Source organism: Engraulis encrasicolus, chromosome 23, assembly GCF_034702125.1.
Source record: "Engraulis encrasicolus isolate BLACKSEA-1 chromosome 23, IST_EnEncr_1.0, whole genome shotgun sequence".
Classification (NCBI taxonomy): domain Eukaryota; kingdom Metazoa; phylum Chordata; class Actinopteri; order Clupeiformes; family Engraulidae; genus Engraulis; species Engraulis encrasicolus.
Genome location: NC_085879.1, coordinates 2,468,767 through 2,483,766, shown reverse-complemented (window position 1 = coordinate 2,483,766; position 15,000 = coordinate 2,468,767). Strand labels below are relative to the sequence as shown.

General features: G+C 43.2%; 1 protein-coding gene across 1 annotated transcript in view; it reads right to left on the bottom strand.

Annotated features, from left to right (window-relative positions):
- Positions 1-15,000, bottom strand: part of LOC134440676 (connector enhancer of kinase suppressor of ras 2-like) — a 113,222-nt gene that overhangs the window by 23,851 nt on the left and 74,371 nt on the right. The window contains exons 10-13 of the mRNA XM_063190803.1: positions 14,706-14,833; positions 14,064-14,284; positions 12,310-12,396; positions 1,520-1,767 (exon numbers count right to left, since the gene is read on the bottom strand). Of these exons, the coding sequence (XP_063046873.1) occupies positions 1,520-1,767; positions 12,310-12,396; positions 14,064-14,284; positions 14,706-14,833 (684 nt within the window). The remainder of the gene's footprint in view (positions 1-1,519; positions 1,768-12,309; positions 12,397-14,063; positions 14,285-14,705; positions 14,834-15,000) is intronic.

Sequence of the window (15,000 nt, the reverse complement as noted above, 5' to 3'; positions counted from 1 at the left end):
GATACAGTATGTGGAAATGTGTCCAATTAAAATAAATTGTTCCTGGAACCCCAATTTGATCCTAAAGCTTTAAACAGGTATGGGCACATCTTCACAACAGCGAATGGCTTGACAACCTGCTGGAGGCAGCATGGAAACTGGCATAATGAAATAAAAATCAAACTATTTCATAAAAGCAGAGTTTTAAAATGACTGCCTGCAACCGGAACTTCCAGCAAATGAATACAGATGCCCACTCCTGACGACAACTCAAAATGGCACAAAATGTGTTACTTTTTAGTCAATGTAGAAACACATCTAATTACTATAACAACTTAATTATGTCTCATTAACTCGTCCATAGCGGCTGACAATTGTCAAGTAAGTGTCAAGTGCAGGATAGGATCGCTCAATGAATAACCATCGCATTCCACCACCAGAGGCCTGTTATTAGCAAACCCATTATGCATCCCACTGACAGGGAATCATAACCCAGGAACCTGCCCGCTCAGGTGACCTTTGACACGTATTCATGGTGCAGTGCTCAAATATAGCAAGCTGAAACACTCCAGCACAAAACCCTGTATAACTACAGCATAGAACATCTTTAAAGTGACACAGAAATGTCATGAATGTTCAATGTTTGCATGAAACAAGAATGGAAATTGATGCAAAAGAGAAGCCATTGTTGTCAGGGAAGTAGTTCAGCTTGTTACGTTATTTGTCTATTTCTCCAAATGAGAGACATTTTTCTTTGCTCTGAGGGAGGCTTGCACTTCTGTTTTGGTGGTTTAATTATTCATGATCCAGAATGTAACCCAGACACACTTCTCAACATGTCGAACAACCATTAAAAAACGATGAACCAAACAAGCAGGGAACTGAAAATGTGTGCTGCCTTTATGTCTTCTTGTCTTGGTATGAAGCATAGGGGGAGCACAGACAGGCTGGGACTGTGCCCACAAACTTTTCAAACGGGCCTGATTATGTGATTGACTTTTGATAGTTGAATTATGCCAATTATGAACACTCTAAACTTTCTACTAACTCTACTCTGAACACTTTCTGATTGGTTGCTAGGCATGTAATAAAGTAATTAGACTTGAAAGTAGTTATGACAATAACATTCAAAACCTTACTACTATTCCATGTCTATACCCAATAGAATTTAGGCTTATCTAGCAACCGTGAACTATATGATGAATGATTGACAGCTGTGTCTGTCTGCTGCTTAGAACTCTTTTAATGCCACAAACATTTCATTGTACTGAAACGGAAATTAGAGCCACGCTTGACCCTTTAGAAGGAATTACATCAATAGATCATGAGCATACAACATAACTATTATGTGTGTAGACCTACTTGCATTTGCCTTAGGGTTAGGGTTAGACTGTATGTACATTGTAAGTATGCAACATAACGTTTTTGACATATAAATGTACTAAAAAATATCCCCCAAAAAGATTCTCTTACAGTTACATACTGCATGCTGAAAGGTGTGGACGTGTGGTCCAGAGAGTCGTGCTGAGGGTAGACTTACGTGGTAGAAGGGCATGGTGTTGTTTTCGGACAGGGGGAAAGGCATGCCCTCCGGCGGGGGCGCATCTAGGCGCACGTTGGGGGGCAGCATGGAGGGGCTGATGGGGAAGCTGGGGCTGCTGGGAGTCTTGCTCTTCTTGCGCGAGCGGCGGCTGGTGTCGCGTTTACACTCCCGGCCCGGCTCCGTCTCCTCTTGGATCACCAAGATCTTGTCGTCGCTAAGGTAGCGCAGTAACGAGGTGTCTGAATCTGGAGGAATGGCATACATGTAATGAACAACTCAGGGACTGTTATGTGGTTGACCTGCACACTTACACCCTGGCACAGCACCATAGGTCAGGGTTAGTTCTAGGTAGTCTATTGTTGGACTAAAAAAAAGTAAAAACAAGTCAAACATGTGATTCCCAGTCTTATACCCATCAATGACACACTTAACACACTTCACCAGTCTATAACAAATGTGCCAAATACATCCAATAATATTTCCAGTAGTGCGTGGAGCTTTTTTGTGAAGATTTTTTTTGATGAATTGTGAAGTTATAGAATTGCTAGTTAAGAGCTTTCCACTTCTCCCTGAAATCCCAGCCATGTCCCGCTATGGCACTCATTTGCCGTGCTCCATCCACAGTAACAGCCTGTGCAATATCTCAGTGATCTGATGAGTAAAAAGCTGTGGCCTGGAGGAGACTTGCTGTGGCCTGAGGGCTGCATGCTGCATGCACCCCCACCAATACACAAACAGACACGCACACAAGCATACACACACACACAAACACTATTGTGTTTAAATGACTTTGCTGCCACTCTGGGACAGGACCCTTTGGAAGAAGAGTTACTGTAACTCAGTGGGACATTTCTGGTAAAACAGGGGTTAAATAATTTAAAAAATACATGTAGAGTGTGAGAGTTGAGAGGTGAATGAGTACAGTAGGTCATGATAAGGAACAGGTTTTTACTTTCCCAAGAGATATTGATAACTGAATACACAGAAAAGTGCTGGGAAAATGTTGGATGCTTATCATTTATTCAAAAACATGGCCCTCACCCTGGTCAACCCTTAAATCATTACATAATCCCGATGTAGCCTATAAAAGAGGTCACAGACTCAAGTCACAGACACTTTGACTGGGTGTTTCAAAAAGGTAAGATCCAAATTAAGTTTAAGAACACTGTATTTACGAAATTATATGGCATTATATGGAATTTGGCAAATGGTACTGCCCGAAAAAGGCAAAGTGCAGTCACAACACATTTTGTCAAAATTGAGCTTAGATTGAAAGTGGTCTTCATTACAAAAGGTGGTATTGTATTACTGTTGAAAGTCTAACAGCTCAGAGAAGGAGTATGATTGCTTTAACCTGCAGAGTCTATACTATTAGGCCACAGAGTAGACAAAAATGTTCATATTTTTAGTTTTGTGACGGAATGTGCACTTGTACACATTTAGTGATGCTTCCCTTCATTCCCCTAAACCTGAATGTCTATATTCTGTGATGTGAATAAGTCAGAAGCCATTTCATGATTTTCCTTCTCAGATGAGGTCTGCCATCTCACTACTGGTGCTGCTGTTCTTTATGTGTGGAGCTCAGGCCCGGAGCCCCCAGAATGAGGTCCAGACGGAAAGCCAAAATCCTGGGGCAGCTGCTGAGGTCTCTACTCAAAAGAAGCAAGAACCCATCGCTGTAGAGCTGAGCAACCTAGTACTTAGATCAGTTCAGGATGAGTTGAAAGTAATGAAGGCTGAAAATACAGCAGTGAAAGAAAGATTTGAGACTAAAGTGAGGGATTTGGAAAGGGTGATGGCAGAACTTAAGGAAAGGGAGGAGAGATCTAAGGTTGCATTCACAGTGGGTCTGACTAACTCAGGGTACGTACAGGCTGGAAACAGTGAACTGAATTTGGCTTTCCATAAAGTCTTCGTCAATGTTGGACATGCTTACAGTGGCGCAACAGGCTTCTTCACAGCTCCATTCAGGGGGGTCTACTACTTCAGTTACACTGTTGTGGATTACCTAAGTTTTCGGTGGATGGTTATCGAAATGTACAAGAATGGACAGCGGCTTGTGCATCAAGCTCAATACGACTCTGATGGAAACGACGGCTCTCTGTCCAGAGGCATGTCTGTGCAGCTGGAAGAGGGGGATCTCGTTAACCTCAAAATCCCAGCAAAGCATAGGCTCTATGATACTAATCGTAATTACTGCACTTTCAGTGGCTTCCTGCTTTTCCTTCTCTGAGTGGAGGAAAATTACCATGATCTCTAACCACTCATTCTGGTGGCCATTTATTTGTGAAATGATAAAGTGTATCATCATTATCATGATCAAATAAATCTCTCTTTAACTGCAAATGTGTTTTGTTATCATTGCATATACATATCCATTTAAATCTTGGTATGTGTTCTACCCTGAGCACATAAACTCACTGAGTGACACTGAAGAGCTCTTTTCCAAAATGAGACATATCCATTTTAGAATGTTGGGAAATATACATTTTTGTATTGGGCATTCCATTGTATTGCATTGCAAAATGCACTTTATATAGGTTTAAAAAGTATGTTCTCCAAACATACATAGATGATAGGACTTCTTAACAGACAAATACACTATTAAAATGCAAAAAGTCAAAAATGGTGGATATAGCGTTTTGGGAAAGAGCTCTTCCAATAGAAAAAAGTAACTACTATTGGATATAGAGGCACAAGTCAATGTCTTTGTGTGATAGATAGACATTCATTTTGCAGTGGAAAATAATTCCACAATTCACGATTAACAAACAGTTCTGCTACTGTACCTGCTTTGATGATGAGTCTTGGTAACATTGTTGTTTTCTATCAAGCTGACCTAATGCCTGTCCCTTCCAAAGACTGTGAGGTCAAAACGATATGTTGAATAAATCAGTGAGCAGCAGCAGTGTGCACATTTCATTTTTCTACATATACACTTTTCTAACAAACATTTAACTTTAAAGAACACATTTTATACACATCAATTTTAATAGACATAAAAAGAGCTAAAAGTAGGCCTACTGTATACAGGCTACAAACATAGACTTAAAAAAAAAAAAAAAAAATTCACCAGTTACACTAAGGTGGTAAGAAAGACTGGAAGAAGCTGGAAATAAGGCTATTATGACACTGATCGACATAATAATAATAATAATAATAATAATAATAATAATAATAATAACAATAATAATAATAGGCTAATAATAATATATTATTATATTTGTTACATGGTAACTTTCAAAACACCCAACCTTATAAACGAAAGAAAGCAAACAAGCAAACAAAAAACCCTGTCATGAAATTATATGAATGAGACCTACTTAAATATCTATCCAGTGCCCTGACCGTGCATCTAAAAGGGAGATGAAGTTAAATTGAGAATGCCAGCTGGCTATCGACTCTATGATAGGACCATGATGACTCTTCATTTTCGTTGCTCATAAATCATTATCATGGTGAAATACATGAACCTTTTAACCACACTCTTGTTTCTGCCAAATCCCTTTTTACAACTGTTTCAGTCTATTTATATGGTAAAATAACAAAATAACCAACATATAGCTCTTGGTATCAACATGTAACAGACTATGAAGGTCTGTTAAATGTGAAATGCAATACTGTGGATGCTTGGTTAGTTTGCTCAATGCTGCTGAAAAAACTTGATCAGCTGTCCTGCTAGATATCCACCTGTCAAAATTCACTTCTCTTAGGCCACATAGGCTTCTGTTTTTATTTTTCCAAATGATCTTAGAAAGTGTGATACAGTATAGCATGCAAACTGTTCAGTTAAAAGCCAAATTGGGGTGTCTGGTTAAAACTGCATTGAAGATTGTTGGTCACCAAGATCAGGGATATGTGCGAAAAGTCAGTGCTCAGGAAAGCACTGAAGATTCTAGAGGACCCAACACACATTCTGCATCATGAATGCACCCTCCTTCCCTCAGGTAGATGTTTCAGAACATTGAGATGCAGACTGAACAACTATAAGAACTCTTTTATTCCAGCTGCCATAAGAATGCTTAATGACAGACAGACATGCCATGTACAGACAGTGCACAGCTTTTATGTTTTCTATGTTTTTTATGTTATGGTGTATGCTGGGTATGTGAGTGAGTACTGTATGCAATGCAGTGATTGTTGAAGTCCGAGACAAATTTCCCCCTGGGAGCAATAAAGTACACTCTACTACGACGTAGCAGGTAATATCAATGGAAGGGGAAATCAACCTATAATTTGTGCCGGGGGGTTGGTGTCCATGGGAGCTGATTGTACCTGGGACCCAGACGTTGCTGATACGCCCCTGGCCTTCTCATGACTACATGAGAAGCAAAACGTTTTGCAGCGTCAGTATGGGCAGAACCATACAGGTACATACAGGTAAAGGTACATGTGCAATGTGTTCTGCTTTCTGTCCTCTGTACACATTATGGTAGGATATGGGTACTTTCTGTAAGTCTCACCTGCCCATTATGCAATGTGCAGCTGACTAACATACACACACAAGGAAAAGGGGCAGTCCATGGAGCATTAAGATAGACCAGGCGCAATGTACAAGTGAATCAAGAGGATGTGGGTCATTTGCTGTCTGTTTAATGTCTATTACCCTCCATGCATATTTGTTGTGTTGAGGAGGCAGCACTCCCTCCTAGCATAGTTTTCATTAAAAAAGAAGACAGTCCTTAATATCATTTTTAAGTTGTGATTGTTACAGGTTTTCATATCAGTTTACATTGCTGATTGGGTCAGATAAGGGGTTATTGAGTCAGAGCCTGAGTAAAGTATAACAGGACAAACTGGTCAAATATAAGTGTAACATGTACGTATAAGCAACTCCACGTGGGACGTTGTATGACTAGATAACTGCGTAGTTAGCGACAGTGCTACTTGATGACGTCGTTTCCTTATGTACGTATGGAGCAGTGCTTTACACTAACTTTTTCGCTTACCAGCCATTTTGGCTAGTGGTTTTCCTGACTCACTAGCCATTGGGCCTTTTCACTAGCCATAATTTTCTTAACCATCATAGCAGCTTTAATGAATTATATAATAGGCTGTAATAATGTAATGTAGGCTAATATAACTTATTATATGGTTGTGACGTCATCTGTCGAATGCTCCATTCATTTCAACGGGGCTCCCCAACGTTCGGACGTCTGTTATTTTTCGATAACGGACGGGTTGGTCTATAACAGACCGCTGTCAATGGCAACAAGACTTTTCACTGCTAAAGCGACTTTTCAACAAGACTCTAATCAGCTGCTGTGATAGACAGCACCCGTTGTCCTGGCTACCGCTGTCAATGGCAACAAGACGTTCACTGCTAAAGCCACTGGCTTGTATACAAGTCAGTGGCTAAAGCGAATGTTTCATATCACTCCGCAGGGGGTCCGGTCTTTTGTCACTCTAATCAGCTGCTGTGATAGACAACACCTGTTGTCCTGGCTACCTAGCTGTTGCCTAGCGGTGTTCCACAACGGCTCTGTTTTGTTTTGCGCAGCAACAATCTTAACATTAAATAGGTCTAAAGAAATGTCCCCGCCATGTGTGAATCATTTAAGTATATCCATATAATAAGCGGGTTAACTTTCGGCGAGTCGGTCGCTTTGTGGAATAGCAGCACTTCAGAGAGAACAAGACCCCTCCGCTCCGCGTCGGGGTCTAAAGATTCTCTCTGTCGTGCTGCTATTCCACGGTAGCGACCTTCTCGCCGAACGTTAACCCTTACATAATATAGATAATAATATAATATAATATAATATAATATAATATAATGTAATATAATATAATATAATACAGGGCCTAATAACTATAATTGTTATTACAGTTTTTCTCAATTGGTTTTGTACATTTCTCACAACAGAATAATGATTCTCAAAAGTCTTTGTTCAATTGTGACTTCCTGGTGTTACCTGTGCACATGGTCAAATCAGTTTCTCATTGTTTTCGGCATATAGCAAATGTTCTCGTCCACCATGCCATGGCTGTGTACAATTCTCAGTGATTTCGTACATTATCAATTGCTTTTGTCATATCACTCAAAAAGCTTTGTCACTAAATGCATGAAACTATCTCAATCTTATCTGATCAATGTAATATAAAACTGAATTTACAACATTTCCCATCCAATCTAAACAACATTTCGCTTCAGAAAAGATCCTCAAGAGTGTACTACTCAATTGAGAAAAATGAGAAATTGATTTGACTAGCTTGTCCATACACTATGACACAATGACTAACCATTCTGCTGGCGCTGATACGTAGCCTAGAAATCTAGACGCCCCTAGCGACCGCAAATTGAATTTGCTCCCGGGGGCAGTCTAGCGGACCCCGGTCGTTTTGCGAGGCTGAAAGTTATCCGATGACAGGGCCAATCAAATCGCGAGGGGGGCCGGGCTACCTAGTAAACAGGAAACTTTCTAAGAAGAAGCATGGTGTCCGTCCGTGCTACGTACAGCACGAAAGTGTTTACTTAATTTAAAAAGCTTGGATGATAATACATTTCGTGGCTGACATGGATTGATGTAATAATACACCATGAACTTATCGGACACAAATAGATCTCAACACATTACCATTTGATCATTCGATGTTTTAAACTAGCTCGGTAAGCTAAGTTGAGCATTTTACAGAACCAGATAGTCACACGCTATTATCAGACCACTACTGTAGGTGTAGAATGAAATTGCGGCCCCAATTTCTAATAAGACACATGCCATTAAAAACGAGACATTTGGGAGCTTTGAAAGTCTTTGAGTAGCTTACTTAATAGATGGGATCGATAGTCTGGCTAGTGGGAGCGAGCTGACCGGGGAGCGTCCTGCGCTGGGAGCGACAATCAGGGAAAGCTATGGGTATACAGCTAGCTAGCTAACACCGAACATGCCATGTTGACAACAATCATAAATATAACCATTTAACAAGCCCCAAATTGCTTGACATTTCGCTGATTGATCAAAGAGGGCCATGTGGTTGAAAACGAGGCATTTTTGAACTGTATAAGTGAAAACACGATTTATTAGGAAACTTGTTTGTGGCTGTGGTCATCACACGAATTCACTGCTACGACGGCTCGAAGTTGCCGCTGCACCTACAAAGGGGCGTGTCGCGTGTACGTTGTGAAAGACAGCTGTGACGTTACACAGAAGTGTGTGGGGATTGGTTGTTCCACCATCCTATTGCGTGACGTTGAGTGCTGAAGCAACCGTTTATCCCGCCCACACTGCCGCCCAGCCCTCCTAGACCCTGGTACAGCTTTTTGCTGTACGGGTCTGGCTGCGCTAGGCTAGCACATACGTTCATTGACACAAAAAACTTGGTTTTGAAAGACAAATAAGGGTTTTGAGCAAGAGACTCGGTTTTGCAGGTTATCCACCGTGTTTTGCCATTTGTTAAAGCTGTTTTGAGAATGAATATTATGTTTTGCAAATTGCGAGAGAGATTCGAGAAATGTACAAAACCAATTGAGAAATACTGTAACTGGTACATGCATGCATGCATGCTATAAGAACAGATTAACTTATCTGAGGAATGGCATAGCCGTGCAGAAACACCAAGCACAGTGTTGTGGAAGGGCACAAATGTAAGCTACATGAGAGCAAAATATTTCCGTCTTTAATCTGAAGGGCACTTTCGATGCGCAAAGTAGATAGTGCAAAGTCATTGCCAAGCTTCGCATGTCCTCGGGCATGGATGTGTAATAACACCTCTTCTGGAATATTTTCTCATATAGGCTATCCACTAGAAGGCACACACGTATGCGTCCGGTAACTAAGGAGTTACGACTTCCTTTCATTCCGTTTAATATTGAGTTGTTTAAAATATAAACGGACGCAAGGCAAGATGGGCACATGCGAAGGGACATGGGACATGATTTTGTGCAGTCTGGAAGGCTACTACTGCGCGTTGTTTAAGCCCCGTTTGACAGTCGCGAACAACGGCACAAGATACATGGAGGAATATTAAGGTATGAAGACATACAGGCAAATCAGAAAATGATTTAAACCGAACATTATTAATGCCGCATGTGTCCTTGTCTTATCACTGCGCTAATTAGTCTCAAGACTTTCACAAGACTGAGGTGTTCTCCTCTCGCCTTGGTCATTTTAATGTCCACTACTACTATGCATTGTACTAATGACAGATCCCAAAACAGGTCAGTTGAGATGAACTTCGCTACTTTATTTTCACGTGAAGGTTTTCAGTGACATTTCCAAACGCGCGCTGATGTGCCGGTAGCTCGCTGCTGCCACTCATATTCGCAAGACTAGCTCTATCAGATTCCTCTCGTGCGTGAGACACAGGTGACACGTGACACAGGTGCTTCATGGGTATTGTAGGCTCGCGAAAACGCATTGCATTGCGTTTGTAGCAAAGACGGTCCGAGGGAAAAAACTACAAAATGCGGTGCCTCATCATTTAGAATAGTGACGGACCCGCCAGAATGGCTAGTGAACCTTCGGTATCTATTAGCCAACGCCGACTTTCATCCGCATTTGGCTACCTGGCGGGTGTTAGTGTTAAGCCCTGGTATGGAGAATGTAATATGTGTTCCAAGTTGGCTCCACGGTGTGAAATAAAGGAGCCACATGATAGTGATTCAAATTACAGCTGCCTTCTGTGATTCTTTCCTCCCACCGCATTACCGGACAGTACCTGTAAATCATGTCCTTCCTCTAATGCAAAAGACTGTCCGAACAATTAAAATCCAATTGAGAAACTTTGCTAAACCTGAGGTATTCTAGGACCTTGCCATATAACTACCACAAGACACAGCTTTTGCCTTTTCCAGCCCTCCATAGCTCCAACAACACCACACACAACAACAATATGGATACCATCTTCAGAATAATTGCCCGTCTGACATAACAGGTCCCCAGTGTCCATTACTGGAGCCCAATCCATTCCTTTATCATTGCCTGCAACCGAGGAGCCCATTTCAGGGCAGGCTTCGGCTTTTTGCCTCATCCTGGGAGACGTCGCGGAGCAGTCACGGCTGTCCTAAATGATAACCCATATCCGCACGGAAGTCCTAATGAGAGCCTACTCCTTTAATGACTTTTGGGCTTCACCCCACCCCTCCTTGGTGAGCGGTGAAATTACAGCACTTGTAACTGAGCCGGGGTAGCTGGAAGCCACAATGGAGCGGAAGCAGCAAATATGGGGAAGGAAAAAAAAACATCTTCACGACAGACACCCCGAAATAGAGAGATGGCAGGTAGGAATCAGCTTGCAAGATTGGATTGGAACAACGGAACTGGTCTGCCATTTAGGGTGAAACACAGATTAAGGTTTCATCTCAAAAGTAAGAACCACGGAAAGAGAGAAACAGGGAAGCGGAAAGAAGGAGAAAAGTGTGGTGATAAAGGAAAGATATCAGAAGAGAAGCCTTTGTAGACGCCCAGTGTTTTCTACTTTGTCCAATGCAGCAGCAGGCCACTTTCATCTTTGGCCAAAAGAAAGCGGCCTTTGATTAGGCCCGGCCTTGTTAGCCACAGCCTCGGGACACACTTTTCATAGTAGACGAACAATACTGCCCTAAATGGTTGCCCAAACAAAACAGTGCCGAAAAAACTGTCCTTGTCGAACACATCCGATTAAATAATTAATGTGCTCGCTTCATGTCCCAGATGAAAGCGAAAGAGGCCCGAGCCTACGCGGTCCAAAGTAAGACAGCATTGGTGTTACACACGGCCAAACAGAGTTAGCCTCGGATGAACCTGTGGGAGGGTTTTTTTTTGGTGCATTTTGCACCAGAGATTTACATAATGCAGCGCAGCTGACTCTTACAGCCTGCTCTAGCCTGAAAGGTTGTGACCTGAGAGTAGAGCTTTTGTTGTGATGCACGGGGCATAACTCAAGAGTTATCTCCGCCTCAGTTAATGCAATCCACTTCAGAAGGGGTAGCGGCGCGCTATTCCCTATTGACAGAGAAACATCCCAAATAGCAATTAACAAGACCTTGTGCTGTGTTCTGGAACCATGTAATCAGAGATAAATAATGTAGATGAGACTCATTTATGTGTTTTACTTTTAGTTTTGCAAAGTTATGACAGACTATTATGAGCAAACTAGAGTATATGCAGACTAGTTACTTGCAAACTCTTTTGTCGTTTGCTGATATCCATACTCACCGTGTGATTGAGATATCCATAACACTCAACCAAATGCAGTACAACACAATAGATATACAGTATACACTTTCTGGTTTGAGTTGCACGACAAGCCAAGCATAATGGAAAACAATAAAGTGAGTATAAAGAAATGGAATTTGTCCCATTTGCTTTATATTTGCGAGGCAAACAAAGATCCTACAGCTATATGTGTGTGTATCCGTATGCGTATCCGTATGCGTATGCGTATGAGTATGCGTATGCGTATGCGTTTGTGTCGATGTATGTATCTGTGTGTGTTTTTGAATGTGAAGGTAAATGCCTGAGCGTGTGTGCTTACGTGAGTGTGTGAGTGTGGGTGCTTATGTGCGTATTCTTCCATTTTATAAGAGACCTGCATATTAAAAGTGCAATGTAAGTTATCTATTTACTTTACAGTTGGGTACGACAGGATGCCTGTCCTGGGTCACTTTCTTCCAGTTCACAAACCACTGGTCCAGGGTCAGGCCTCCTAATCCACAAAATCCCCCCAAACGACCACAAAATCAAATCCAGTCCAACCCCAGATCAGTGGTTTGGACAGGAAGGGGATGTGCCCAGTGCCAGGCCAGCAGAGCAGTGGAGTACAGCAGGAGGGGACCAGTCTGGAAGGTCGTCAAAAGCTTGTTGACCCACCTCGGCTGCCCCTCTTGAACATATTGGGCTCCTTCGCCTCAGTCATCCAGCTGTGCTCGGGGGGCATGGACACGGGCCTGAGGTCGCCTGAGGAAAAGAACCCCAACCAGGTGGGGAGGGCAGGGGGTCATCATGACGGAACTAGGAACCCCATTCTCGAAAGTACTGTTGCTAAATATGTTAGCTACGTTTGCTAGCTGCAATGCAATTATCCATTTGCAACCGACGAACTTGCCAGCAAGCTAACTGACTAGCAACAGTGCTGTCGAGAGATGGGGTCCAGGTGACTCACTAGCACGCAAGACTGAACGAAGGCTTGGGGACAACCAGGCCGGAACAGACACTGCACTCCAGTTCCCTCTTCTGCGTTTGAATGAGAATGACTAGGATCCATTGATGCATAATGGCTCCACAGTCAGTCTCAGTCAGACGCTGAACGAATTTAATTCAACCTTGAAGCAAGGCCTGTTTATAGGGACCCAAGAGAGAGATCTCAAGTCAGGGAGGGGAAGGGGAAGGGGTGGGGGTGGAGTGATAGTCGTGAGCAGGGTCGTGAACAGGAAAAGTGCAGGGATATTTGGAGAAGTTGGATCAGGTCACGACATGGCAAACCAGAGACAGGCAGGAATAATTAGTGGGAGGTGTGAAGTCAGTCAGACAGACAGACAGAGGGACAGGCAGAGACCGAAAGACAGACAGAAAGACAGACAGAGTGTGTGATCAATCGTGCATGTGTTTGAGTGGGGAACAAGAGCTTGTAAGTGGACCATTGGAAGCCATTATAGTATACATGTATGAGAGCAGGCCTGGATACTTGTACATGTACAGTATGTGAGTATAAGTTTGTGTCTGTGTGTGTTTTTGTTGGGGGGAGGCGGGTGTTATACGTGAATGGATTTTGGTGTGTTTGTGAAAGACAAGGACCACTGTTTGTTTGTTTGTGTGTGTGCACGTGTGTGTGTGTGCATTTTTGCTTTTGTCCCTCTCATTTTGTATAAGGTGTAAACGGAAAATGCATGAAAACATATAGCTAGCCACAAGCATGCACACGCACACACACACACACACACTAGTGTTGTCAACAATGATCGATTCGGCAATCCAATCCAATGCAGGGCATGGACGATCCAATTCAATGCGGCAAGTTCCAGAATCGATGCAGCATTTTTTCTAAGTTTCAATTACTTCCGTGGATATTTCGGGAGCAAATGAATGTTAAATTAAATAAAAATACTTCAAAGTATTGCAAGACTGACACAGACTGTTCCAGACTGATATAGAAAACAGCCAATAAATTGTTGCTCAGTATCTGACTACTTGTATTGCCTCATCATGATTGATGAAACATTTGCTTTGCTTTCAGTAGAAATGTAATGCATTGCAATGCATTTTAGAATTGCAATGCACTTTTCGAATGGAATCGAATCGCTACCTCCCGAATCGTGATCGAATCGGATCGTGAGGGCAGTGCCAATCCACACCACTAACTCACACACACACACACACACACACACACACACACACACACACACACACACACACACACACACACACACACACACACACACACACACACACACACACACACACACACACACACACACACAGATCATGCAAGGGGTGAGTGAGTAGCAAGACGTGTGCATGCACAAGGCCAAGTGGCTCCACAGGGCTCAACATACAGAGCAGCACACCTATACAACACAACAAAACAAAAGGTTGAAAAGAGTCAAAGGTCAGAGTTCAACCAATACCATGGGTCGGGGTCTTCTCTCTCCGCCGGACGCCAGTGGAGCGCCCCCTGTCGTACTCGGGCCCGCCCTCGGGTCTCAGGCCCTCCCCCTCGGTGAGGGAGTAGTACTTGCCGCTCTCCTGGTCCAGGTAGTAGCTGAGGGAGTCGGAGCCCTTGGTCGGGGCCGACTTGCTCATGCTGTACTTGCCGATGTCGTCACAGGACACGATGCCCAGCTCGTCCCTGTCACGTGGGCAGGGAAGGGAAGAGAGAGACGCAGAGAGGAGGGAGACACATGAGAGAGCGGAGAGGAATGGAGAGGGCAGATAGTAGAAGAGAAGACGAGAGTAGAAAAAGAGAAGAGGCATGAAGAGAGGAGAGGAGAAGGGGGAAAAGAGGAAAAGACAAAAGAGATGAAGGAGGTGGAGAAAGGGGGGGGGGGGGGTTGGACATGCCGGGTTCCACAGAGTCTGAAGAGAAGAGAAGAGAAGAGAAGAGAGGAGAGGAGAGGAGAGGAGAGGAGAAGAGAAGAGAAGAGAAGAGAAGAGAAGAGAAGAGAAGAGAAGAGAAGAGAAGAGAAGAAAAGAAAAGAGAGGAAGACAAAGAGGAGAGGGCAAGAGAGTAAATGCAAGTGTAGAAGGTGGGGTAGAGAGTGTGGACTTGCCTGGCTCCGTAGAGTCCTGAGACGGGGGAGAGGATGAAGACGTCCTGCATGTTGGAGCCCTCTATCTGGGTGGGGATGCTGGTGCTGCTGGGGGTGGTGGAGGTGCTGGTGGAGTTGTTGGGGATGGGCTGGGGGATAACACCAGACAGATAGAAGGACAACACCACCATGGTTAACCAACAGGAGCAACAACACAGACAGACAGACAGACAGACAGACAGACAGACCGACAGACCGATAGATAGATAGATAGATAGATAGATAGATAGATAGATAGATAGATAGATAGATAGAT